The sequence below is a fragment of the Grus americana genome, chromosome 1 (genome assembly GCF_028858705.1).
Source record: "Grus americana isolate bGruAme1 chromosome 1, bGruAme1.mat, whole genome shotgun sequence".
NCBI lineage: Eukaryota > Metazoa > Chordata > Aves > Gruiformes > Gruidae > Grus > Grus americana.
The window spans coordinates 196,669,442-196,696,213 of NC_072852.1; the positions used below are offsets into that span (position 1 = coordinate 196,669,442).

Genomic DNA, 26,772 nt, shown 5'->3' on the forward strand with positions numbered 1-26,772 from the left:
TTGCTCTGTGCAGGAGGGAGGGATGCTTGGGGAGTGTTTCTGACCCGGACATCTCCTTAGTGCCAGGGGGAGGGACGGTGCGTTATCGTCCTCTGGCTCACGATGGGCAAATGCTGGCCTGCGGCGGCAGGGTTTGGTGCTGCAGAGCCCTTTCAGAGACACTGATGCAGAAGTGAGCTGCAAGAGGGAGCCTGTGTTTTGTAATGTGATTACTAAAGGAGCCTCCATCACATAGAGGCTTTTGTCTTTAGATGTTTTCTGCAGTATTGTGGGACATACTTCTAAAATATCATTTATCTGTGCTTTTGAAAGGTTCTCCAAATAGTGCTTCCACTCAGCTTCTATGCACAATGCAGAGTTTGCAAATGCACATGATATATCTGCATATTCCTTTTGCTTTTTTTTTAACAAAAAAGATGTGATCTTTCTACAGTTTTTTTGTATTTTATTTTTACTAAAATTATTATCCCTGAGCAGAGACCTAGATATGATTACATTTGTTTTCTATTTCTGTTTTACAGTTCTTGTTATGACAGCAGTTACTTTCACTTCTGCATTGAATCAAAATACATCTGAGATCACATGTGTGTTTATTAGCCAGAAGGGTGAAGGTTCAGGAACACCAGAGATGTTGGTATCTCCTAAGGTAATCTAACAGAGAATGAGTTGCTTATAAAATATTCCTGTCCATTCTCGAAATACCTTCCCAGAAGCTCACGACACCCTAAAACTTTAGGCTGTGGTGATGTCACAGTCAAAATAACCAGGGTTAGGCCAAGTATGACAACAGAAGGTTAGAGGGAAACACATATCACAATTCATACTTTGAAACTGTAAGTAGATAAGTACCAGTTTTCTCTAAAACTGATGTTTTAATTGCTGCCTTGATGTTGTCTCACATCAGCATGCCTGAATATTGCTGAATATTGCTGGAAACATATCAATGTAAAAAACTGTGTGTCCTTAAGAGGGAATTGCCAATGCCATGGTGTGAAGTGGTGGCCTGCCATGGGGGGTGTGTGTGTGTCACGGCTGCTGGGAGTAATGGGGAAGCTGCACCACCCTCTATTCCCACCACCAAAGCCCGTAAATCCCTGCCTGGTCTAAACCTTGACTGAGACACCAAAGCTGGATAGGGAATCACATACTTTTTTTTTTTTTCCCTTCTCTTCTGACTCTAAATGGCAGAAGGCCAAGAAGAGGTGGTGTGCAACTAAATTATAAAGCAGAGACCCGAGATTAAAATATTTCCTGAGGATTCTTGTTTCAAGTTAGTCTTATGAAATCTTTTTCATTCCTGGACAAATAATAATTTGGATAACAAATGAAGGCATACCAGTCAAAACTGGGCTGTCCTTGTATCAGACGCAGCAGAATATTGGTGTTATCTCTAGATACTTCTCAGATCAAGGGAAGGGACAAAGAAGGAGCAAAGAATGAGAAGAACCAACTGGCCAGCACAGTGTGTTGCAGAGGATGCAATGAACTCTGTCCTTTCATAAAATTACACCAGATAAATTTCACCCACCAAAGTAAGGGAGACATCTGGGGCTACTCTTCAGATGTACTTGCCACTACTTCATATGTACTTGTCATCTTTTGCTGCGGCTAAGCTTAGAGACTTATTAACCTGTCAGTGGGTTTCAGAATGACTGTAGAATACTCTCTTTCTGTTTGCGATTCTCCTTTAGCTGTATGCAATGGTGAGGAAATGAAAAGTGTGAAGGTGCCCAGCCCAAACGTTCCTTGCCTAGTAAAGCCACCAAGGAGTTGAGGAGCAATCTAGCCAGATGATGTTGTTACAAGCAGTGGGATGCTAAAAAAAAATATTCTGCATTGAGGTCACAGAAATGTTGTATTAGAGTTCTGTGTCTTCCTATGCTTCTACATGAAAGGAAACAGAAATGAGAGTAAAGAATAGCCTATATCACTAAGGGAAATTATCATGTATCTGGCTAAAATTGTTCTATGATGTCTGTCTAGAGAACAGAATTAACTAATTCAACAGGAATCCTGTAGTGTTTCCTCCTGCAGTAGAATTCAACATATTTATGAATAAGTTTGAGAGTAGAAATGAAAAAAACCCAAAACTAAAACCAAACAAAATGAAGGTATGATGAAGGTATTATTTCAGTATAATTTGTATTAATATTTGGGCATTCTGAAGCATTATTAATTTATGAAAGCTTTTCCAGAAGATCATCCTTTAAAAGTATTTGAATGCAAAAAAGCAAATAAAGCTAGTTGCTAATAAATACAAAACAATCTGTCCTCTTGCATTGCAGATTTCTAACATTTTGGAAGATCTTGGGTGTTACTTGAATTCTCAAGGAACAGAGAACATCTATGAATCAACTAAAAATGTGGAAGTCAATGTGTTTGAAAATATCGAATTAAGAGTGGTGATGAACATTTCAGAGATCATTTCATGCTTTTGGTTCTTTAAAGAGAGCAAAGCTTGTAAACCTTCATTGGACTCAGAGAATCGGTAAGTCAAGGGATGTACTGGATCAAAGAACCTTTAAGAGATCATTTATTTTAGGATGCAAATGGAATATTTTCTGTGGCTGTGCTTCGATTTAATTTCACGTTATGCATTATCTTTTTAAATCTTCTAATCTTTCTTAACTGTTGTCACCCAGCAGCACATTGCTGATTGTCATTCAGACACATGCATATACGAATCTTAAAGCCAAGAATAGTTTGAAATAAGCTCGTTCTTTTAATTTGTACAGCATCATGCATGGGGGGTCTCCAGGCACTTTCTGACATTGATCAAGTTGAGCTTTGCAGTGTTCATGTGAGGCAAAATCGTGATTTTATAGTCAAAGAAACCAAGGCATGAAGAATTATGTGACTTCCTAGGGTCACACTGCAGATCAGCAACAACAACAGCAGCAGCATCCTAATTCTCACAGCCAAACCTGGGCTGGAACCTGAGGCTGGATTATCACCTCCCCCTGCAAAACAGGTGGGATGGGATTGTAGGTAAAGCATTTCCCTGTGGACCTCCCCAGCTGTCCTAAGCTCGGGAAGTCCATCCTTCCCAATGCTCAGCATTAAGCATGTGGTACCTGGGGTTGTAAGTTCCTACATGCTGTTTGTGTAGGAAGATACTTGAAGAAAACACTTCAGGTTGAAGGGTGCTATGTAAATAATGAATACTGGTATCTCTGAAGGGGTTTTGCAAGAGCTAAAGAGCTAACATTTTAGTGTGTGCGCTGCATATGACCTTCCAGATAACAAATACAGTTTTACTTTCTGTTTTACAGATATGTTACGTCTTTGGCTTTTTCCCAAATAAAAGAAGCACAATCTGGAAAATACACGCTCTCGGTCATAAGTAAAACCGGCAATTACACAGTAGTTGTGCCTGTTCTCATCCGAAGTAAGTATATCTCAGATGAAAGGGGTCACTCCAGCAACAGGTTCAAGGGGAGAGGCTCAAGTTCAGTCAAAGCAACGAATCTCTCGCGTGCTGCATTTCAAGCATCTCCCTAGATTTGCATAGGACTTGGAGCTGTCTTCAGAGGCTGAAGTTAAAACCACAGACTGCATGAGAGTCAGCTTTCTCTGGTCAATAAACCATGCAAACGAACAAATAAAGATGTAAATGTGTGGCAGCTCTCTTATCCCCTATGAGAGATTCCCCTCCGTGCCAAAAGGCACAGATCGAGGGTGGCTTTTGTGAGTTTTCAAAGCTTGCGGGCTGCGTTTGTTTGCTTGCATCTTAACCTATGTATTCTCAGTGTTGCCGGCTGGGCTATTATCTGGATCAGATCAGGACATCCCTTTTATTTTTGGGTCTCTGGTGCTCCGAAGTCATGCTTTGTCCCACTCCTCCACTCCTCTGCCTGTGCTTGCCGCCGGGTCTCTTTTCACCTCTCACACAGCTTTGTCTTTCACAATTCTGTGGGCAGCAAGAGGCACCACTGCGGGAAGGGGAAAGACAGAGTTCTCAGTGCCAGCCTTTACTTGCTTATTGGCTTTTAGGGTAAAATGCATCAGTACTGCAGCTGCTCGGCACAAGGGTGCCCGAGAAACTGAGATTTTAACTGCTGTTAAATGCTCATGACAGAGTACGCACAAGGTGCGACTTTCTGAAAGGCTCACAGTGGGAGCAGATTTGATTGCATTATCTCAAGGACCACACAAGAGACATCTCTGATGCAAAGGCAACTGCTGCAACAAATTCAAGCTTCTAAGAACATTAAAAAAAAAAAACCAACCCACACTGACATGACTTTTTTTAAAAGAAGAGAAATACTGTATTATTTTGTCTGGAAAGGGCCAAATTTAAAGATAAAATTAAAAAAATCTAAAAGAAATTTCAAAGAAAAGAGAGCAAACCATCAATCCAAACAGCTAAGACTTGCAAAGTTAGGACCAAATCCTTCTAGAGACAGGTTTAATAACATGCATCATTACTTGCCTTTTTTTAATAAACTGTGACTAATCAACTTTTTTTCTTCCTTCTTTATTTGTTTTTAAAGTATTCAGTTTGGCTTTTTCCTCTCTCAGGTGTCAGAATTGTCACCTCCAGTCTCTCCTTACTTTATTTGAAGGCCTATTGTACATCTCAATTATAATTTTAACAGCTTCATGGAGGAGGCAGGGTATTAAATCTTTAATTAAAAATTACCTTCTCTGCTATATCAATTAGGCTTTAGAGGTAAAAAATGTTATTACATGTGTGAGCAAGAGTAGTTTGAAACAGTTTCGATAAAGATCTTTTCCATATCGATTGCTCGGATTGCATTCTCTTTGCTCCTGTGAATCTAATATCGTAATTACATCTCTCATAAAATCCTCCAGGCTAGATGTGAACCCTTCAACTGAGATATGAATCTAATAGGTGAAAAAGACCTTCTAGGCCCAACTTATAAGATAAATGAAGAAAGAAGTTAAAAGCCAGAAGTATTAGCTTCACCTTAGCATGTCACCTTGCAGGCAATGGAAGTATGACTCTAAAGAAAATGTCACTCTTCTTTGTGGAAGCTGTAATTTCATTGTAAGATGACCTAAAACTAGACTGAGTGTTTTTCAGTTTGAGTCAAATCTTTAGCAGTTTTAATACATTAAATTTTTGTGCTTAGTCCAAATCTGCACCTGACGGGTTCAGGGGACTGGGGCTTGTCTAGGAACCCTTTCCCCCTGGGTCACAGATACAGGGTAGAGAAGTCTGCTGGTTATCAGAAGTCATTATCACCCCTTGTTTTTCCATGTGTATCTGATCTGACTGAATAGTGTGTGACGATCCCATTTTGTGCAGAGACTTTGTAGTCTCAACAGATACTCCACCAAAGGCCACTGGGCTTGGGATGTGATTTCGAAAGGTATCTGTGCTCCTGCCCATTGAAATGAATAGCAACCACAGCAAATTAACACCTTTCAGTATCAGTCTCAGGATTACCCTCTGGCGTATAGAGGCAGGCCTTTAATACGGGGGAAGCTCTGCATTTAGCAATCAAGGCTGAAACGCTCCTGAGACCAACCCACAATATCCCTAAGGCCGGATCATTTTCTATTCCTTCAGTGTTGAAACCTCCTGAAGCAAATTGCAACCCTAACTTCATGTATTATGAAATGAGCAAAACACTGTTTCAAAATGATTTCAGCATTTCTAAATATTTGCATGATTTTTAACAGAGAAACCAGGCAAACCCTATTTCAGGAAAAGAGAAAAATCGGATGCTATCCAGTGCATATCTGAGAGCTACCCCCAGCCCTCTGTGGAGTGGATATTCTGCAAAACACCTGAAGAAAGGTATGGTGTATGTTTATACACATGCTGAATCTCCAGACTGATAGTTTACCATCTTCTGGAGAAGAAGAGGGAGGCTTTGTACTGCTTAGTGTGCCTAACGAGCTAGGGAGGTAACTGAAGAAGAGCTTTCGAGTCAGAATTTTTGGAGATGGGCTCAGCTGCGTTGCACACCCACATGCTGGTTGAAAACCTCTGTCTACATGATCCACTTTTGGAGTGCTACAGCACAATTTTCTTAGAAATTTTGACTGTTGTGCTCTTTTGGAAACTTTCAGCCCTTGGCTTGTAAAAAGTTATTCCAGATTCTATTTTGATGTCACCAGAGCAAATCAAAGGTATCTCGTTTCCCTCTAGTTTTTCACTTTTTTTTTTTTTTTGGAAATGTGAATGCATTAGAGCTGGGAAGACATTACAAGGAATCATAATTTTCTGAGCTTTTTTTTTCCTCCATTCTATTAACATAAAAAGTTGATTCTGTTAACAGCAGGAATGATGCTTTTCTCTGCGGCGTGGCAGTTTGGGATCTGGGTCTCGTAACAGCCGCTGGATCTGCAGCAGCTTCCACCACCAGGAATTCAGAGATGTGGTGTGATAGCTCAGCCTCTGTGTGGTAGCTCTAACCTCACTCTTGTTCAGATTTTAGTCACAGCATTACCTGTCTATGAGCCAGTTTGAGCATATTCAGGTCATTTCAGCTCATATTTCTGCCTAAGCTGTGACATTTTTATTTTCTTATCTTCACCTTTCCTAGTTCCTTTTTATTCAGCTATGCAAGATCCAGTTTTCTCACTATTGTTTGCATATTCTCATGGCTTGGAGATTTATCAGATTTATTTGCTTGAGGTTAACCAAATGAGTCAATAAATAATTGTGCTTGTAATTGCAGTTGCCCTGATAAAATGCATGAAGAAACTGGGGAAATAGACGGCATACAGAACATACAACGTGAACTATTTCAAACTCATATATGGTGCTGTGCAGTTAATGACCTGGGCAGAGAATGCACCAGCCTCTTTACAATAGGTAACTTCCCACTAGGATTTATTTGCATGCAAGCTGAAGTTAGTTGCACTACTCATCTGAGTACGCTTTCTGGGCTAAGCTACTTGTTTGTAATCACTGGAATAAATCTAACAGTGAACGATAGCTTTATTTCACATTTAAACCCTAAATTCTAATAGCTATTTGTGGTCTCTGTAAAAAATGTCTTGCCCTTCCTCACTTGCTAACATCTATTAACTTTTTCTTCATGCTTTTAGGACTATGTTGCAGGGAAACGCTCTTCAGAGTGTTCTCAAATATATACATTTATAAATAATTATAAATTAATATATAAACTCAGGTTTGTTTGTCTGTTTTTTTTTAAATAAGTCTGACCTGAGCTAAGCTCTACGCTGAACTGTGCCCTATAGACATCTTGTAAATTATCACAAAATTGGGGTTGAGACATCTAAATCCATCAAATTTACTAATTTCATGATAAATGAGTAATTTTCCCAAATTCTAATTATCATTAAAATGTAGTAGTGGCTGTCTATACAGCGTTAGAAGAAAAAATCTTGATCTAACTGAGCATTTTTCAGTCAAAGTGAGAGTTGCCTCAGCGACTATGTTTTGATTTTGTAGATTTAAATGAAAGCCAAGCAGCACCTTTACCTGAATTACTTCTTAAAGTCGGGGAACCATTGCTGATGAGATGCAGAGCTGTTCACCATAATTATAAATTCAGAATAAAATTATCTTTTGAAAACAAAGAAATTGAGCAGGTAAGAAGACAGGGCATATTTTAAAATAGTTAATATTGGGTATTATCAAATGATTAAATGGGAATCTCTGTTGAAAACTAGGACCGCCAGTTTGAAGGATTAGAATATCAAACAGATCACTCGGCCATTCGGATCCAGTATGCGTTTGCGTCAGCGGCAGGAACAAATGATAGTGGACATTATACCTGTTCTTCTACAGTTCATCCGAATCAAACTGCTTTGGTTACAGTTTTAGGTAATTCCAACCCCCCGGTGTTAATCTTGTCCCTCGGTTGGTTGTTTTGCTTTGTTTTCCATGCAGTTCTTTGCTTGCAGGTACGCAGCATATGTTCATAGTTCCTTTTCTAAGGAAAAAGTCTGTTTGCACTTCCTGGCAGTCCAGGAAAGCCAAGAGATTAATCAGAACTGAGTCATTCCGGTACCTGAAGATAATCAACTTTTTCTTTATATGGCTTTCCAAATAAATCCCATTATAAAACAGTGCTTTTAGAAGTGAAATGAAATGGCGCTGTTTAGAGATCTAGTCTACAGGATTGTTGCAATGGGATTTCTAGAAACACAGGCTGGGATTCATCTGATGTCATTGTAGGTGACTCTCAGCCAGTGTGTCGCAAAGCCATAGTGGTTTTTTGTGGGGACACAAAGCTATGCCTTGGGCTTCCTGGGCGGGGGGAGTAATGTAGTTGTATAGCCCTTCTCTATGCCACAAACTCAGATGTAGGCAGCTGCAGAGCAGATACAAACAACTAGAAGTAAAGCACTGCAGAAAACACCATTTCTGGAGCTGGCCGAGAATATAAAATGCACAACCTGCTCCACGTGTTCAGCTATTAATGCTCCGTGTATTGGTTTGGCTAGAGTCCAGAACGACCAGTGACTGGTTTCAACTAATGTGAGACAGAAATGTCCTGCTATGACTCCAGTACAGGTTTTGAAAAGCCGCAGCCATGGCCTCAGCCTCCTCCTCACCACTTGCACCCACTGCGTCTCCCTTTCACTCACGTACGGCACCTCCACCCCACCTTTGCTGCACCTTTGGAGATGGGGAGGTAAGGCAGAGGTTCTCATGGCCACTGCTCTGCTGTTTTGTATAGTCCCTTCAGGTGCTCCTTGCTTTAACACAGAAAAAAGCAGATAGAAAATCTCTACCAGGCCTGACCTGGGTCCACCAGGAAGGAATCAAACAGTTGGAAGGTTCTTGGCGGTGGGCTGTCCCACTCAAAACAAATGAGTAATGACCGTTTCCTCTTACGGCAAGGGAGCGACTGACAAGTGGCCATTTGAGTATGCTGAATTTTATGGGAAAGTAAATCTGGGGAAGAATTTTAGCTCTGAAACCTGTGTAACTGGTAGCAGAAAAAAAAGAAAAACTTTTGTGTTAATGGAGAATGTAGCTCAGAGAGATGATGAATAGCAAGTGCTGACAGAGCTGGCAAACTGCCATGCAGAAGTGCTGCTGCAGCTGTGATGGATCTGAAGGAAAACCTGAAACTAGAGAGACGACTACTCCAGCATTATTGTTTGTTCTGCATGTCTCCTGCTCTCCAGACACTGAAGGGAACCATCTTCTTAACACCAAGCTACACAAGGCCAAAAATGTAAAAAATCAAAAGCGCACCAAAGGAAACCTCATGCTACGTAGCAACGTGATTTAAAAGTGTTGAAGTTAGTCCAGAACAGCCTCAACTGCAAACCTTGTTTCTCAGATGGAAACAACATAGAAATAGGCATAAGTCTGGAAATAAGGCATAAAATAGAAAGCTGTGGTTAGGACCGTACTGCTGGAATAGGCACTGGGAGTAGTTTTCTGACTGATTTGCCTGGAGTTGGAGTCTGTAGCTCTGAGAACAAAGCTCTCCGAAGCACTCGCCACACGCTTGACCTTAGATGTAGCTGCTCTCAGAGTTTACAACACCTAGGCTAGGAATGGTAGGAAGTGAGAATACTTACCCCAGTCTCTTCAGATATTACTTTCCCAGTGCAATATCTTCTTTTCAGCTTCTGCCTACCACCGAGCAGGAAGTTCTCTCATCATTTACAATAACTGAGCATGATACCTGGGCATTTCTCCTACGCACAGCTTCTTAGTTAACAGGAAGGTAGGGGTGAGGGAGTAGTGTGGAGGTAGGGCAAGATCCTCTTCTTTCTCAGTACTAGTGCCCAGTTCAGAAATAGTGGACATAAACTATCAGGTGTGAGTATGTGTCACATTAACAGGGGATATTTGAATTCCTGTCCCTGGAAGGCTGTATTTTTGAGTGGGGAATTTTTTGACTGGGGTACGCCAAGCTACGAAGATTGTCTGTACCCTCCTTAATACCCTTGTGCCAGCAAAACTTCTGAGGCCTCATTGGCTTTGCTGATGAAAAAATCTGTTTGTTTACTTACATGGTGGATTAAAGTGGGGGGATGTTGTCATACCTAGCGAACAGACGTGCTTCTCTCTCCAAGGTTATACAGAGACATCCTGTACATCTGATCCACCCCAGCCTTTAGCCTAATATATTAATGACAACCATTGTTAGCATGAATTGGTCTAGCATCCCAGGTTCAATTTCAGCAGTGATATCGATACAGATTTCACTCAGTTGTCCATGTCATAGGGTAGCAGTTTCTGAAATAATCAGTGTCCTACCTTTAAACCACCACTGTGCATGAGCCAGCACCCATAGCTACATTGGGAATGGTCATGATGTAACTTAACAAGAGAAAACTGATTTGGTTGGCATGTGCTGCATTGCCTGGGGAGCCTTGCTAGCATAATATTTATGAGCGGTCTTCTAATCTCTAATAACGCCTTGCAGCCAAACAGCTCTGGTTTGCTCTTTGCTAACTGATACTTCACCAACTTATCCCATTTTGTGTAGCTGGTCAGGTCAGGCGAGGTGGTTGGGCCGCTTTAAAGCACAACAGAGATTATGCCAACAACTGCAGCTGCAAGGCTCTTTGTTTCTGCAGTTGTGATGCTCAATTTCCACCAGTGTTGAATAAAGAATTTTTAACACTACACAATCTTGATTCAGGAATATGCAAGCTATTTTTCAACTCATGTTAGGTTTAAAGCAACAAATAAATAAATACAATAAATACAGAGACATGAAAGCTTTGATTCCAGTCTCAAGAATTTTGTCTCACCTCTCTGTCATTACTGAATAATCACGTTCACTGTTTCTCTGGCAGAAATACACTTAAACCTGCCAAAAAATGATAAGACAAGCAATAACGTGCTATTTTCTTTCTCCTTCAAGAAACAAACTGCTTTTTTGGAGTTCTTTTCCAGAGAAATGTCATACTCTGCTCCAAGGTCCCTCTGCACACTCTGGAGAAAGCCTTTACTCTTGCCTGGTTATGTTGTTAACAGTACACACAGAGATGACCTTCTGCCAGGAGGAATGAGGTCCAAAAAATCATTCAAAAAGATCATAGAATCATGGAATGGTTTGGATTGGAAGGGACCTTAAAGATCATCTAGTTCCAACCCCCCTGCTGTGGGCAGGGACACCCTCCACTAGACCACGTTGTCCAAAGCCTCAGATGAAGGTCCAATTTATAAAACCAATAAACCTTTAATATCAAAAAGTAGGAGAACGGTCATGAAAGGAATTGCTTCTTGTTTTAAAATACTGACATTTTTGTGGTTTCTATGGGAGTTTCCAGATAGTATTTTTTAAACCAGTAAGCTAGACAGAGATAAAACACAGCAAGCAGAATATAGAGTTACAACCAGAAGAAAAAACACTCAAAAGGAAAAACCCAGTCCAGCAATATTTCTACAATGCAGTTTTTCACCATGTCGCTGATTAAACACTGGCACAAGTTGCCCAGAGGTTGTAGAGTCTTCTTCCTTGGAGATACCCAAACTCAACTGGACGTGTCTCTGAGCAACCTCATCTACTTGGACCTGCTCTGAACAGGAGCTGGACTAGACATCTCCAGAGATCTCTTCCATTGTATATGATTCTGTGATTTTTACCAAGCTGATCCTAGCTGCACTGATGCCTTTAGGAGAGCCTCCTCCCACGTGTGTCTGCTGTTCAGTCTCCTTGGGTAGGATTCATTTCACTTCATGAGACATCTAGCCCCAGTGATTACTTTGGTTCCTTCAGCAGTCAGTGTCAAGAAACAGATATTTCCAGAAGCAGTTCAGTACATCTTAGGATGGGATACATCTGGACACACCTGTCTCATTCCACTGAGTTTATCAGAGGTCCAAACAAGTACCTTAGGTGGGTCACTGAACTTCAGACAGCTCCATTAGGTGAAACTAATCTCACCCTAGCAGGGCAAGTACAAGCACATCTTCAAAATGCTTTTTCATGTTGCTCTTGTCTTGCATCAAATATGCCTAATTTAGATGGAGAAATAAAGCAGCAGCTACAAGGCTCATTTGCAAAATTGTGAGCTTATTTCAGGGAAGGAGAAACAACTACTGTCAATATCTGATTGTGCTGGTGGTGCCACCTGGTTTCGTTCCCTGTTAGAGGAAAGCCAGGAGATGCAGCTGTTAACACCTGGAACACACACCTAAAACAAAGCAAATAAATAATGAGATCCTTGGCCCCGTGGCTCTGTAGGGAGGATGGGGGAGAAATGTTGGACCATTTTGGAAGGGCTCTGGTCTGACCAAATATACAACTTCATCAGGTTCAGATCATCTGTCTGCAGCCAAACACAGTGAAGTCATTTCAATACTATTTTGAAGCTTTATCTTATTTTGATTAACTGGATGCCTTTTGTGATGTAACATGGTGCTTTTTTTTGCTTGTGATAACCAAAATGAAAAGCATACAGATGTCAAAATTTCTTCATTAAGCAGTCCAGCCTTTGTAATATAATGTCAATCTTTTCTTTTCTTTCCTTTTCTTTTTCAGAAAAGGGATTTATAAATATAACAGACTCTAAAGAAGATTTTGAAATTGGTGAGGAAGAGTTTTGCTTCGAAGTTAACTTTACAGCATATCCACCAGTTAGATGCATGTGGTTATTTTCCCAAAAAACATTTCCATGTAAACAAAGTTACAGTGTGGATGGACACAGGTATTTGAATATTTTTAAATAATTTGATATAATGATTTTTTTCCTCTTTATATCTCATTTGGACTTCTTACTGTCCATGTTTTGTACTGTCTTTGTGTTTTTAAAATGTGAATGTGCCACATGATGAAGCCGTGTTAACAAAAGGCACTGAAACATTATTTTGGCTTTCAACAGCAGTTCTTGTAGATAACTTCTAGAATCACTTTATTCTCCATTATAAATAAACCCTTTAGTAAGTTATGCATCTAGCAACCCTTTAGTATATATGCGTTTTGCCATTCCCATTCCTCTCCGACATAATTTCTCAGTTACAGATCTGCTGCAGTTTTCATACTGAACCACAAGTTCTATGTGTTCCCCTTTCACCATCCTGTTCTTGATGATGTTCCCAGTGTCTTTCAAACTGCTCATGTCAAATCCAGGGCCCCGTAGTTTCCCAGGCTGCCGTTAGATCTGTTCGGCTCTGCCTGTGCCACAGAAACATACCGTTCTGCTCATTACCCAGGTCATGTATTCTTCTGCTACTGCAAAACATGTTTTGAATAAACCTGTGAGTTATCTACCTTTTCTGTTATTTCCTACAATGAAGTTCTGGCATGAATCCTGTTTAAGGCAAATGTTTTCTCCATTCCCTGGGCTTTCTAATTTCTTGATAACATTATCTAATTTCCTTCAGAGTTTCTTTCAGAGTAGTCCCATGGCTTTCAAGGTAACAGCTCTTATTCACCTCAATGAGAAGAAAGCCAAGCTGCTCTTTTAAAGTTTTAGCTTTAAAACCAAGCGGGACCTAGGCAGGGATTAATGTGCCTGCACTGATTTCTTCTCATATTCTTAAAACCTCTCTTAGCATCTGCATAAAACTGTGTCACAGCCTTGACTACACTTTTTTTACAATTTCTTTCCTTAGTATTTTGGTATACTCTATTTTATCCGCTAGCTTGTCAAGTCATCTCTGCAACAGAGTGGCCTTTTCATCTGCGTCAGGTGGTGTATTGGAGTCAGATCTTCACAAGGTTCAGAGACAGCTCAGTTCAGATTTGTAAATTGTCATCTCCTGGCAATGGCCACAGGAACTCTGTCCCTGCTGATAAAGTGAGGGCTGTCAGCAAACTTTGATAGCGTTGGGTGGGTGTTGGTGACTAATCTGCAATGCCTGGCATGGGCTAGGCAGATCTGTTCTTTGTGGTCAAGACTGATTTTGGAAATGAGGTCTCAGGGGACGGCCATGCGCATTTGCTCATCCCTGTCCAATAGGTACCTCCCTCCAGCTGATAACACCGAGTTGATTTGCTTTGCAGCTGGTACGGACCTTTTCTCACTGCTTGTAAGAGCAGGAGTTAGTTTTGCTTGGATGATTAACAGCTGGTGTAAATTCAATCCAGATAAGAAGAAGGTGCTACAGACTGGGCCAACAATAACAATTTTGAGAACTCTTGAAATAGCTTAGGTAACCCTCCTTAATCACTAAGGTGCAGCTGCTGGTGACCTGGGAATTATGAGTCACCTCAGCTAGTCTTTGCAGCCCAAAGTGGTGGTTGCTGAGCACTGATCACCACCTGCCGGGCAGGGGAACATCCAGCCTGTGTCCCTGGAGCAGCGCATCCTGGGCCAGCTCAGCTCCAGCCAGCCCCGCGCTGGCCACGGCCGTGGCCACGGCCACCTCACCGCCCCAAGCACGGCTGGAGCTTGGCCTGAAGGCTGCTTCAAACAGACAACTCAGCCATTCATATCACTATGCTGCTAATTAAATAACTTTTTTTTTTTTTCTTTTTCATTTTAGGTACTTATACTTCACATTTACTTATCATCCTATTTATTTTATGGGAAAACATAACTGAGGGAAAAATACATGAATTTGGTGATTATTTCATCTGGCGAGTACATTCTCCTTTACGAACACGTCCCACAGCTATCAAGTTTTGGTTGAATACTAGCATTGGATAGACAGGTCTCACCTGAGGAAAAAGAGGAGGGGTAGATATTTCATTCAGTTTGAAGTCCCCAGAAGCAGCAAGGGGTAGGGGGTCAGGAAATTCTGCCTACAAGCTCTAGCACTGCAGATTTCAATGTGATTTTAAAGCAGAAGGTTTCTCAAAACAAAACAAAAAAGGTCATCCTATACCTTAACGTATTGTGAGTTTAACTTTGCATTTTTTAGTTGACTTCTGTTTAATCCCGTCTCCCAACACTTCTACTTTATTCCTTTCATATCCTTTTTCATTTCCTGTTTTTCCTTTTTTTATTTCTGCCATTTCCTTATGAAATTGTTTCTCCTGATTATAGAACATACTAAATTTTATTAATTAACTCTGTCCCCTTCTTTAACTTTTAATTTCAAGTCCCAGGGATTCATCTTACCTGTCAATGCCCTTACATATCTTCAGAGGTTCCTTCAGAATTTCCATTTTCTATTTGTTTTTGTTGTGTCTCTGTTTTAGCACACTGCTGATTTTCACTTCCCTCCTAAGAGCAAATGAGTTTTCATACACAGAATGACCTCTGTTAAATTTTTAATCTTTATCTCACATCCCTTATATTTTCATGTATCAAAGACACTCTTTTTTAATGGCTTTCATTAGGATTCAATCCTTCACATCTAGAATTTCAAAAACAACAAATGATTTGTGGTTTCTCTTGCCTTCCGTAACCATTTTGAGGCAGCTTAAAAGGGGTCTGATTTTAAAAATCCCTGAGTGCAGGGACATCTTTAAGGCCATTTCAGATGAAGACATTCAAAAGTCAGTAACTGCAGGGAGGTGTTGCCTTAGTAAGAAGACAAAATTGCCAGCAGCTTCAATGTGAGTTTTCTTGCTTTAGAATTGCAAAGTGATACTTGATGTCTTAGTCCATTTGTAATGAGAAACGCCCTGATTGTAGTTATCCAGATTTCTTGTTCCAAGCTCATTACTGCTTTCTCTTTGCAAATTAATGGTGTATGCTCTCTTTTTTCTGTCTGCTTCAAACTCCCTGATATGCCTGCTTGCCTTTACCACTGAAGTTGAGTAGGGGGCCTCCTACCCAGTTTTCCTTGAGCAGTCTGTTAAAACATCTGCCCCCAAAATGCCAGCAACTAAGCCTAAGAAGATTTTTTAAGTGCTCTTCTAACTTTGGTGAGTTGCAATAGCTGCCATTTAAATATAAAATTATCCTGACAACAATAACCTAGTCAAAAGGACAAAAATAGGATGCTATCTCTGTATGATGATATATTCCCTTCTCCCTGCCTCATCTCATGTCCCATAAACCAGTGATTCCACAGGTGAGTCGTGCAGGACTCTTTAAGCCTCTGCAGTCCTCCGTTGTTAGCTTCTGCCCAGGGACTTGTTAGAGCCCTCCCTCACCATCGCCACTGTCAGAAGCTGTTCCCTGCGTGGTTTGGGTCTTGGTTTGCTGTGGTCACCTTAGGGGTTAGTAGAAGGCTGGTCTTCCTCCTGCAGAAATATCTTGATGGTTGGTGCTCTGTCTCATTGACAATGAACTTATGATGATGATCTCATTTCTGCCTTTCTGTCAGATATTTCCATTTGGAGAGGTTTCTCTTGTATGATCCTACGCTGTTATTTCCTAATATCATTTATCATATCAGCTAGAAACTCCCATCAAAATCCTTTGGAGAGTAGAGAGTTTGATTCTTTGCTGGTCTTAGCATCTGTGGCAGGATGTGTTATATACCTTGTCTTCCAATGGATTGGTAGCAAAATCACAGCCGGGAAGCCCACCTGTACTCCAAGAACTATGAGGAAAATTGCAGAATGAAATCAATACTGCAGGAAAAAATATCCTCTTATCAAAAGAGTTACATTCTGGGGTTTATATTCTCTAATAAAAAATAATTTAGTCTGGGTTCCTCATTAGAAGATGTTTAATTTTTTCAAACATATATATAAGTCTTGACTACATTTACAATATTTTTCAAGATGATCTTTTGTCTTTTTCCGTCCTTTTCTTTGCTCCACAGCATTTCATCAAAGTTCTGCAACCATCAACACCAGTCTGGGATATATGTATTTTATGCTCAAAATGATGATACAGTCATGACAAAAAATTTCACTCTGTACGTGCGAAGTAAGTGAGAAAACAATCCCTGTAAAGATTTGTCAAAGTCTGGGATTTTGCCACGGATATAAAGGGAGCTAATATGTTGCTTTTGCCTTGGTATTCCCCATTTCATTTACATAGATTTATTGTTAAAAATGGAGGAGCACAAGGCAAAAAATGTGATTCTCTGCACTGCACTGCTGAAATCCAGGCACTGGGTGAGAGAAGGATGCCAGCTGCTTGTGGGTCATGTTTCTTATGTTGGTCAGGGATGGAGAACACCTTCTTTAGTCTGCCACAAACAGGGAGGGCAGAATATGAGAAATTAGTCATCTACTGAGAAAATGAATACTTCTTAGGAAAACCACAGAGCCTAGGAGCTCTGTAAAATACAGTGAATGTATTCTAACGCTACAGAGCCGGAATATATGACTGCTGTAGAGACCATATGAGATACACAGTGAGAGGAAACATTTATCCTCATCAGGTGTTAGCTTTCTATGGCGTGTTTATGTCATCTTTTTCCTAATGGCAGTTGTGAGTTAATGCGGTTAGCCTGGAGACCCTGTGGTGTGTGGCACACACGTTAGGGCTGCACTGCCTCCTATGCCCCTGCCCACGATTTGCACACCCACACAGTCTTGCCTGGTGCTCTCGCTTATCTCTGTTCTGCCACCTAACTGCAGCATCTCAGTTCTGCCACGTAACTTGCTCTAGGTTAGGAATAGTTATTTTTTATATATTATTTATACAGGGATCCTCTGTGCACATCCTATATGAGCCAGACACCCAGAACTGGGGCGTCAGGGGAGTCCTAGGACCGACTGCTTGCTCCGAGTCAGAAAAGCAGAAGTCAAGACTTCTAATTTCGGCTCTGCCACTGTTTGGGTCTGGCCATGCCTGTACAGAGAAGTGGCTTCTCCCCTTGCCTTGCCCACACTGCCATCGCACAGAATCGAGGCATGGGGTTGGAGGAAGGAGGAGGACTGAGGGCTGCACCCAGCTCTCGCAGTGACATGCGGGTGGGTTATTTTGAAAAGACAGAAGCAGATCTTGGTCTGGGCAGATGTAGCATTGCCACATAAATGTAAAGGTTTTGGTCACTGATGTGCTGACAGAAATAGTCTTGTGTTTATCTTGTTGCAGGAAAGCCTGAAGTAACGATGCAGTTGTTGTTCAAGCAGATCTCCTGCGTCGCTGTCAGTTACCCTGCCTCATCCTGGGTTTGGAGGAACTGTCCCGAACTGAACTCATCCAAGTAAATAAATTTCTCTCCTTTTGATTAATTGCAAAGACCATATCTGAGCTATCCTTGGTTAAATGAAGACTGGCCTGTAAGAAACTAAGTGTAAAATGCACCCTCAGCCGTCTGTACAAGGGGACGTGGTGGCTCACTCCAGGGCAACTGGATCGCCAAAACTAAGGGAATTTTTCAATTTTTCTGTTGGCATCAAATAAAGTCTATAAACATCTATATCTAAGGCTCTTTATGGTGAAATAAACCCCACTGGGTTTATATCAACAGTTAGGTAGTTACAACGTCCAATCTGAGTTTTTCTCTTGGCCTGTCAAACTTCGAGGGCATTCAGGGACTGCATTGGTTAATATGGCCTTGATTAATTGGTTAAGCTTTGGTTAATACAGCTGTTACGATGACCTTTAACCAAAGCCAGTAAAGTCAGTGAGACTGTTTCCAGTAAAGTTAGTGAGAGTGTTTCCATTTCCTCTATTTATTTAGGGCAATGAGTCAGGCTCTAAAATTTCAAGAGATGCTGAAACAGCTTTGAGCTGTTTTATGAACTCTGCAGTTTTTGTTTTAGATCTACCAAAAAACTAATAATCCCACGGTGCAGAAGAGTACCAGGTCAAATTATCTTTTGGAAGATTGTGGATAAAAGTCTAAGTGTTTTACCTAGATATAAAAAAATTCTCTGGACCATTTTCTCATCCATACCTCTGAAAAGGCTTCCTAACATCACTCTGTGCAGAAATGGAAGGGGAAAAAAAACGTCCAGCTAGTGAATTTGAAGTACTCCTTAAAACAGCTTTCTGGGAGAAAATGCTGTGACATTTCTTTTCTTGGGAGCTTCCACATGTAGAAGCTAGTACTATGCATAGAGCTGAATAAATTTTATTTATTTATTTACCTCCTCATTTATTATGTGGACAGTAAATTAGGCAGTAAGTTGAAGAATGATAGAAAAGGTAAAAATCAAAATTATCTCTGTGTCGGTTTCCTTTCCCTTGAGTATAATGTTCCCTCTTTCTACGTATCGGGTCTTAAATAAGTCATTAATACAGGGTGGATGCTCTCCATCTTGAGTGAGAGAAACTTGGTGGTTGAAATCACATACCTTCAGGGAAAGGAGTTAGAACTTTTAACGTGGGTTCATTTTGTCTTTATATTTTAGTAGCGGCTTGTTTGCAGCTGCTCAGTGATTTGAGCGTTTGAGGTAAAGGTGAAATCACTAGGAATAGATGGCCGGGGGGAAGCCATGTCAGCTGTGAAATTGGTGGAGGTCCTGGAGGTGCGGGGGTGCAGGTGCCCTGCCAGGGCAGTGACGGAGAGTGAGAGTGAGCCCAGTGAAGGAGGTAGGGAGCCCAGTTCACCCCCTGCTGACCCTGCCATGTCCATCACCAAAAAATTAGTTTGGCAACCGCTCTGAAGCCTCATTCTACAGTGGCAAATAAAAAACAAGCCCATCTACCCCTCCCTCCCTTCCAACACAGACATAAGACATATTTTGAAATATCCCACCTTCTGCCTTGGAAAATGCCACTGTGAGACAAAAATTGAAACTGGTCTGCTTTCTTTTTCAGCTGTACAGAAGAAATCACTGAGGGGATTCACAACTTCTTGCCAGAGAGAAGATCCCTGGGATCGTGGATTTCAAGCAGTATTTTAGATGTAAAGGACACAGCAACAACCTTCTCCGTTGAGTGCTGTGCAAACAATTCCGTCGGTTCAGCCTGCGAAAAGAGTTTCATTAACCTGTCAGGTACCATAAGCCAGTCCTGTAGCACAGGTTTTCTCAATTAAAGCTGGCACAGTAGAACTTACAGTATTTTTTATCCGGCTACATAGCTGACTGTGCAATGGCATTGCAGGTAAAACACAAGCACCGTGTGTATACTGTGTGGGAAACGGTGGGTGGCTGGAAGACACATGTCTCTCTTCTCTGGTCCAAACCTCATCAAAATGAGCAGAAATTTCACACGAATAGGAAGTTCAGGATGGAGTCATGGCAATGTTGGGGTCTGGTTTTTTATTTCATCTTAGTAATCCCTACTTGAAACTTGGAGGCATCAGCTTTGGGAAGAGCTGAAACCACTTTGGTAGCTGGTGGCGGATGTTGGCTCTTGTTCCTCTCCTGGAGGTCACTGTGGTGCTGCCAGAAAAGCCCATGGGAGCCCTCTTCACTCCATGGAGGTCATTGCATGCCCAAGTAAGAGCATGAGTGAGCTGGCAGAACCACTCAAGGGACAGTCGCTGTCTGGGAAGCAGGAGCGAGTGCAGGGGAGAGACCTTCTTAAACTGCTGTAGGCAGGTGGCAGAAAGCTAAGCCCTGTTTTGGGAACTGCTGTGCAGTCTCTCTTCTTGTCAAGGGCATGAGAGATTCTTCCCTTGTTCAACAAGAAAGCCAGTATGACTATTTGCCCATGCACTTTATAGTTGTAACACCATATACATTCCATAGGGCAAAATATTTCATTTACAGGGAACATGCTGTGGCTCGTGGGAAGGGTTTTGAAGCACCCGGATATTTGCAGTACAGAGATTTCCTTTCTCATAGATGAACAAGCTGTTGGCTGCTTTTGACTACACCTGGCAGAAGCTGTGACCAGTGATAGAGTTTGAGCATTTATGTGGAAATTGCAATAGAAAATAAGCATAATACTTATGCTCTTAGAAACTACCAGAGTATGAGGGTAGGTTTCATGTAACACTCACCTATCCACCGGCATCTTACAGTATGGTCTTGACTTGTTAAGAGAGTTCCTGGCTGAGGAGCAGAGCAATGCTCCAAGCAGGTTGCGTACAGTCCGCCCGCTGGTAAGTGGTGCTTCAGCGTCTGACGTACATTGCTGGGGAAAGGCACAGGGAGGCAGGAGGGAGACGCGATGAGAAGAGGAATTGTTTATTCCTGTTTATGTTCACAATGTCCAATCCATGGATCGCACCAACGCCTCCCTGCATTTAGATTTATTAATTGGTGTAGGGTTTTTTTCTGAATTAAAACAGATGTCAGAATTGCCCAGCACTTAACGCCTCCTGCCCAGCTCCTCGCTTTGCACGTGGCTCCATCTCGTTCCCTGTGCAGAGAAGGCTCAGGCATGAGAGGACTGCAAACTGGCAGAACTGACCAAGCCACTGTGGGTTCTCCTTGCACCTTTAGCTGTACACACAAGCTCTGATCCAGTGGGTAGTAATCTGTATCTCTTAAAGTTGCAGGAGCTGTTTCTTCCCCCCCGGACAATGCTGCATTCTATGTCTCTGTTGGATTTTTCCTCCTATTGATCGCTTTTTTGTTTGTATTCATTTTTCATAAATACAAAAAGGTAAAAGCAAACATAAATACCTGCACCTTATTCTTTTGTTCCTACCAGGCTGTTTCTTCTTCTCTAAGACTTTTTTTTTTTCTTCGAAAGCAATTTAGATATGAAAGCCAGTTGCAAATGATTCAGATGATAGGCCCATCGGATAATGAATACATCTATATCGACTTCAGAGAATTTGAATATGATCTCAAATGGGAATTTCCCAGGGAAAATCTGGAATTTGGTGAGCAATCCACAAGGCGACCCACAATGCTGGATTAATAGCCTGTGCTGTAGCAGCTGCAAATAATATCGGCATATTGTGTCTTGTAGGACAGGTCCTCGGTTCCGGGGCCTTTGGGAAAGTGGTGAATGCAACAGCTTATGGAATTAGCAATGCAGGAGATTCGGTCCAGGTCGCAGTCAAAATGCTAAAAGGTATGATAAATTCTGGGTGCCTTTCTCAAGCAGTGATGTATTCTAGTGGCTCCAAAACAGAAGTGGTGTTGGAAATCCTTTTATATACAGACTCGTAGCAGTTGCACCTCACAAATGCTTGGTTCCTTTCAAAATCCTGTTTTGGTTTGGAAAGGCATTGCTGAAGTGCCTTCTTCCTGCAGCGTTGTGTGGGGAAGGATAGAGCTGCTCTGCTCTAAAAAGGATGAATGTAAATTCATAGTGCAGATTAGCCTGCTGGTCACATTGGTGACTCTGTGGACTTTGGTGTAAGGTCCCTTTTTCTTGTAGTGCTGTCTAGTTGTTGCACTCCCTTTGCCTCCTGTGTCTGAGCTAGCTTGTCTGCAAACCTTCCAGCATGTCTTCCTGTAGTCTTTTCTTCTTGATGACACAAAGCAATTTCTCTCCATCCCTCCTTATGGTCAGGTTTCTTAAACCTCTAATCTTCCTTGCTGCTTTGCTCTGGCCTCTCTCCAAACTGTCTTGACCCCTCATAAAAGCAGCGTCCAGAAGTGAGCCTCCCCGGCAGCGAGCAGAGCAGGACGGCTGCCTCACAGGGTCCCAAATACCACAACCCTGTTGACAGATAACGGGATGAGCTTCACGTTGGCAGGAGCACTGACACCCTGCTCACCTGTGTGCCCACACTGTCCCTTCCTGCCAGCACTGCCATCCACCTCTTCATCTCCTATTTGCACACGTGCATCAGCCTTACACTTCCTTGGTCCACTCCTTTGCGATTGTCTTTATGGAAGTTCATCTTGATCATTTTGGTTCACGTCCCCAGTTCGTTTAGATCATGAGGACCAAATGCTTGCTGAAAAACAAGCCTAAAGCTATTACTGAAATGCAGGATGGCCTTCTTAGCTACTGGCTCACAACTCATTGTGTGCCTTATGGCTGTTGAGACATTTTTTTCTCTTAGCATTTCTCTCCAACAGGGTTGACTGCCATTTCTTTCTGTGCTTGTGAACACCTTAATACACTGCTGTCATTCCTTGCCAGCCTGAGAATGACAAATATTAACATTTTATGACTGCTTTCCCAAGCATTCAAATGATACACACTCACACACACATTTATTTTCTACCTTTGGCTAAATCTTTTTATACTACTCCCAAATTTTTAGGATGTTCCCAAATGTACTTTCAGTCCAATTAATTTGAAATGAAGACTTGCATGTGACAAAGCATTGCAACCACTTAAATTTTTAATTCTTTGCTGGAGATTTCCAAATCTGTGTTACTTTTACAGAAAAACCTGATACTTCAGAAAAAGATGCTCTAATGTCTGAGCTGAAAATGATGACTCACATTGGAAGCCATGAAAATATCGTGAACCTACTAGGAGCTTGTACTGTGTCAGGTAACTCATGGAAAGGTACCAATTAAAATTGTTCAGACTAATGAGGACTCCTGAACAGAAAAGAAGTATCAAAAATTGATTACTGAAAGCAGTATTAAAAATATCCACGCCATAATTAATCACCTATTCCTCAGGCTGCTGTTCTCCTCTTCACCCCTGAATCCTGTCTTTGCCCAACCAATTTTGCTGTTCTGCGCTGGCCCAAAATAAGATGAATATTAAATCAAATTTAAGGCCATGCATGTGTACAGAAATGAGTCTTTTCTAATCAAACTTGCATGAAGTGATACAGTGGCCGTCCTATAGAAGAAGTTTTCCTGTTGCAATGGTGATGGCACTGATACAGGCCAGTTTATTAAGCAAAAAGGAAAAGCTTATCTGGTGTAAGGCATCTTTGTATCCACATGATTCTGTTCACATAAGAAATTTTTTTTTTTTAAATCATATGGCTCACCAAACAGTGAAGTTGTAGAAAGAAAGGGGAAAATGGCTAAAGGCTAGACAGGAAAGAAAAATTGAAAAGAGAGCAGGTGTGGGGGGAGACATCCAAAGAAAGAAGAGAAGTGAATAATGAAAAAAGAGACAACTTTTTAAAGAATTGAATGTAAAAATAAACTGAGGATGGAAAGAACTAAGCAAAGATGGGCTAAGATGAAAGTGACAAGATTTTATCACTAATTAATTCTTGTGTGACTGGTGATATTACTGAGGCAACATCCGTGGGTATTCCTGTCCCAAGAGCTCCCTCTCTGGCCAGTTCAGCAGTGAACAGGAGCGGGTGGAGAGAGGCTAAAAACCAGATCGCCGTGGGGAAAGGGCAAGGTTTACCCAGTGTTTGCCCATATCATGAGCTGTAACACCTGCCACTGAAAAACTTGACAGATTTTCTGCCATGGATATTTATTAAGTCAGAAAGACCAAAGATAACAGTTAACTCTTGTTTCCCGAGTTTGCATCAACAACAATACTGTCGTGCAAAGACATTTGAGACATAACAGGAAAGCAGAGAACCAGATCATGGGTGGTGGCTTTAGCTGATTTGAAACTATACAGGCTGCCACTGCCTTCTGGAAAATTCAGCAAGTGTGATGGTGTAGGCAGGAGACCTGCAGGGGAGACCTGCTCAGCCTGGCCAGGTAGGGCAGGGACACTTCCAGCCTTACCCAAGTCCCGTGTTCAGAAGCATTTACGTGGCTCTCAAGACCTCACATCCATCCTCTGAGAGACTTTGCAGGCTTTTCACAGTGTGCCCTACCTTGCTTGACAGGGGCCTTCTGGCAGCAATGTCCACAAATTCGTATTCGATCTTTCTGAGCCAGAAGTGGTGACGCCAGTGTAAAACTTTGCAGGGGTGATGTGTGACCACTCTGAGCTCCCCCTGGGCCGTTCTCTCTGCTCCTGCAGGCTGGTCATGGCTTACCTCCGAGCCTGCCTGGTCAGGAATTAGAGGTATTTTTTTCCTTTCTCGAGAAAGTGGCCTGCCCAGTGCTCCACTCAAACTCATCCCCTTGTAAGGTCTTTCCCTCCTATAGGTCCTCTCAGCAAACATACTTGGGTCTCAGGTGGCCTTCACGAAAACAAAAGGATATTTCTAGAGCATGAAGGGAGTGCAGATAAATGAAAGGGCGTAGGGCAAACAATAACAATTTTGACCATCAAGATGATTAGCAGAGGTCATCTTTTGCTTGAGCCATGTATGGTTTAGACAATACATTGCATCTTTATAGCCTGTGCTGTCCTCCCCAGTGCCATTTGGTATGGGGAAAGATGTTTGTGCCTTCATAGACATTTGCAATCCCCCTTGGAAGATACACCACAGGAAAGAATCAGCTACACAGACTTTCCAAAGAGACGTTACAGTCAGTAATTACAGTCAGTAAACATTACCTGCCCATCAGTGCAGGTTATCTACCCAGGAAGGGAAGATGCTTGAGACATTTAATATAGATTAGTCCTGGGAGGAGATGAGGCATCATTAGGGCTTTAATGGATAGAGTGCTATAGATAGCAGGCGGTGTTTACATTTCCAACTATTTCAGGACCAATCTACTTGATATTTGAATACTGTTGCTATGGTGACCTTCTGAACTACTTAAGGAGCAAGAGAGAAAAGTTTCACTGGACACTGATGGATATTTTTAAACAGCACAACTTCAGCTTTTACCACAATATCCATTTCCACCAAAATTCCAGGTAAAGCATTCAGCAATAGTTTAATACTTTATAAAGCTACCGTGTCTTTTTAGGCTGCATTCTCAGATATGCTTTAAACTGGTGAAATTATTGAATTCTTGAGAATGTGCCCTCACATACTTTAACAAGCAATCCCTTGGGGAGAACTGAGATTTGATTCTCCTTAGGATGGTTTTCTCACTGAACTGCCAAAGGTAAGCAATCCCTTATTTCTCTTCACAGTTTTGAGAAGATTCATGTCTGTGCCCAGATTTTTAATAGCAATAACTGATCATGCTTCTTCACTGCAAAACAGTTTATGTGTAGACAACTGTGTGATCCGCTGTGTGTAACCTTTGAAAACGTGTCACCCACTCCAGGAAGGGAACTCACCTGAAGTACGGTGTGAATACAACTGTATGCAGGGAGGATGAATTTGAAATCACACAAAGTCGTCAAAGCATGAATGTGACATCTGGATCAAATGGGATTGTGTTGTGTTCTGAGGAAGGTAAGAAAATAATTGTTTTTATCTCTAGTAATGGTCTTATTATTGTATTTATTATATTATTGATCTAATCAGACTAGACGCAGTGACACAGGAGGCCCCTTTCTATCATATGTCTCTCTTCCCTTCCTTCCCAGCAGAAACTTTACTGGAGAAGGATTCACTTAACACTTAAGACCAGACACTTATGTTTCTGGTCATGCCATACACAGTATTTGAGTATGAAAATACCCTTTCCTTTATCTTGCATCTGAGCAAAGGATGCAAAAGAAAGATGTTCTTTGTGATGTAGTTCTTGGTAGGAGCATGTGGAAAACCTTGTAACAGTCAGTAGAATTAATCAGAGAGTGAAGAAACCCATGGAAAACTCATACTCCTGGTTATATTTTACAGATAAAATTAAGCATGCAAGCAGACAGATGGATGAAGAGGAGGATTTTAACGTGCTTACTTTCGAAGACCTTCTTTGCTTCTCTTATCAAGTTGCCAAAGGAATGGAGTTTCTTGAGTCCAAATCGGTATGGTGAGGGGTAACAAAGTGTTTTGATAGAAAATACGTCAGTCTGTAAAAGGCAGATTGAGGAAAAGAGCCACACAGTGGCAGGCTTGAACTATACCTCCTTCGCCAGCTGTATGGGAAAGACTGGATTGCAATATTAGACGTGGGCCTCAGTCAGAAGAAGTGGCTGCACACTTCTGCCTGCTCTCGCCCTGTCCCTTTCCATGAGCAACCGGGGACTGTCCAGCTTGCTCATTCTCCAAACTCTTTTAAGTGGAAAGAAGCAGCAATTCAGAGAGCTCGGTGCAAAACGGGGGAATTATCTCCTCCTATTACCAAACGCTGCAGAGCATTAACCCTTCCTTTCTTTCTAAGTGCATTCACAGAGACCTCGCTGCCCGGAATATACTAGTGACCCATGGAAAAGTGGTGAAAATATGTGACTTTGGCCTTGCCAGAGATGTAGTGAATGACTCCAACTACATTGTCAGGGGCAACGTAAGTTCGTGAGTGCTCTCTATTTTTCATACCATTGTAAGAATGATGAGGAACCAAGAAAGTAAAGCTTTTCATTTTCGAATTCCTTGTTAGGTTTGTAGATATCTGTACAGACAGTGCAGAAATC

The 26,772-nt window shown here is 41.6% G+C and overlaps 1 protein-coding gene across 3 annotated transcripts in view; it reads left to right on the forward strand.

Annotated features, from left to right (window-relative positions):
- FLT3 (fms related receptor tyrosine kinase 3) overlaps positions 1-26,772 on the forward strand; it is a 44,220-nt gene that overhangs the window by 12,602 nt on the left and 4,846 nt on the right. The window contains exons 2-20 of one of the 3 annotated variants that reach the window (XR_008575698.1): positions 522-646; positions 2,286-2,488; positions 3,273-3,388; positions 5,650-5,767; positions 6,654-6,790; positions 7,394-7,533; positions 7,615-7,768; positions 12,405-12,570; positions 16,529-16,635; positions 17,755-17,866; positions 19,429-19,607; positions 21,056-21,168; positions 21,259-21,391; positions 21,481-21,585; positions 22,858-22,968; positions 25,008-25,161; positions 25,521-25,651; positions 26,042-26,166; positions 26,523-26,653. Coding sequence is in view for 2 of the 3 variants with exons in the window: in XM_054813415.1 (XP_054669390.1) it covers positions 522-646; positions 2,286-2,488; positions 3,273-3,388; positions 5,650-5,767; positions 6,654-6,790; positions 7,394-7,533; positions 7,615-7,768; positions 12,405-12,570; positions 16,529-16,635; positions 17,755-17,866; positions 19,429-19,607; positions 21,056-21,168; positions 21,259-21,391; positions 21,481-21,585; positions 22,858-22,968; positions 25,008-25,161; positions 25,521-25,651; positions 26,042-26,166; positions 26,523-26,645 (2,552 nt within the window). In the remaining variant the exon portion in view is untranslated. The remainder of the gene's footprint in view (positions 1-521; positions 647-2,285; positions 2,489-3,272; positions 3,389-5,649; positions 5,768-6,653; positions 6,791-7,393; positions 7,534-7,614; positions 7,769-12,404; positions 12,571-16,528; positions 16,636-17,754; positions 17,867-19,428; positions 19,608-21,055; positions 21,169-21,258; positions 21,392-21,480; positions 21,586-22,857; positions 22,969-25,007; positions 25,162-25,520; positions 25,652-26,041; positions 26,167-26,522; positions 26,654-26,772) is intronic. The other 2 variants (XM_054813415.1, XM_054814216.1) reach the window with 2 other exon arrangements.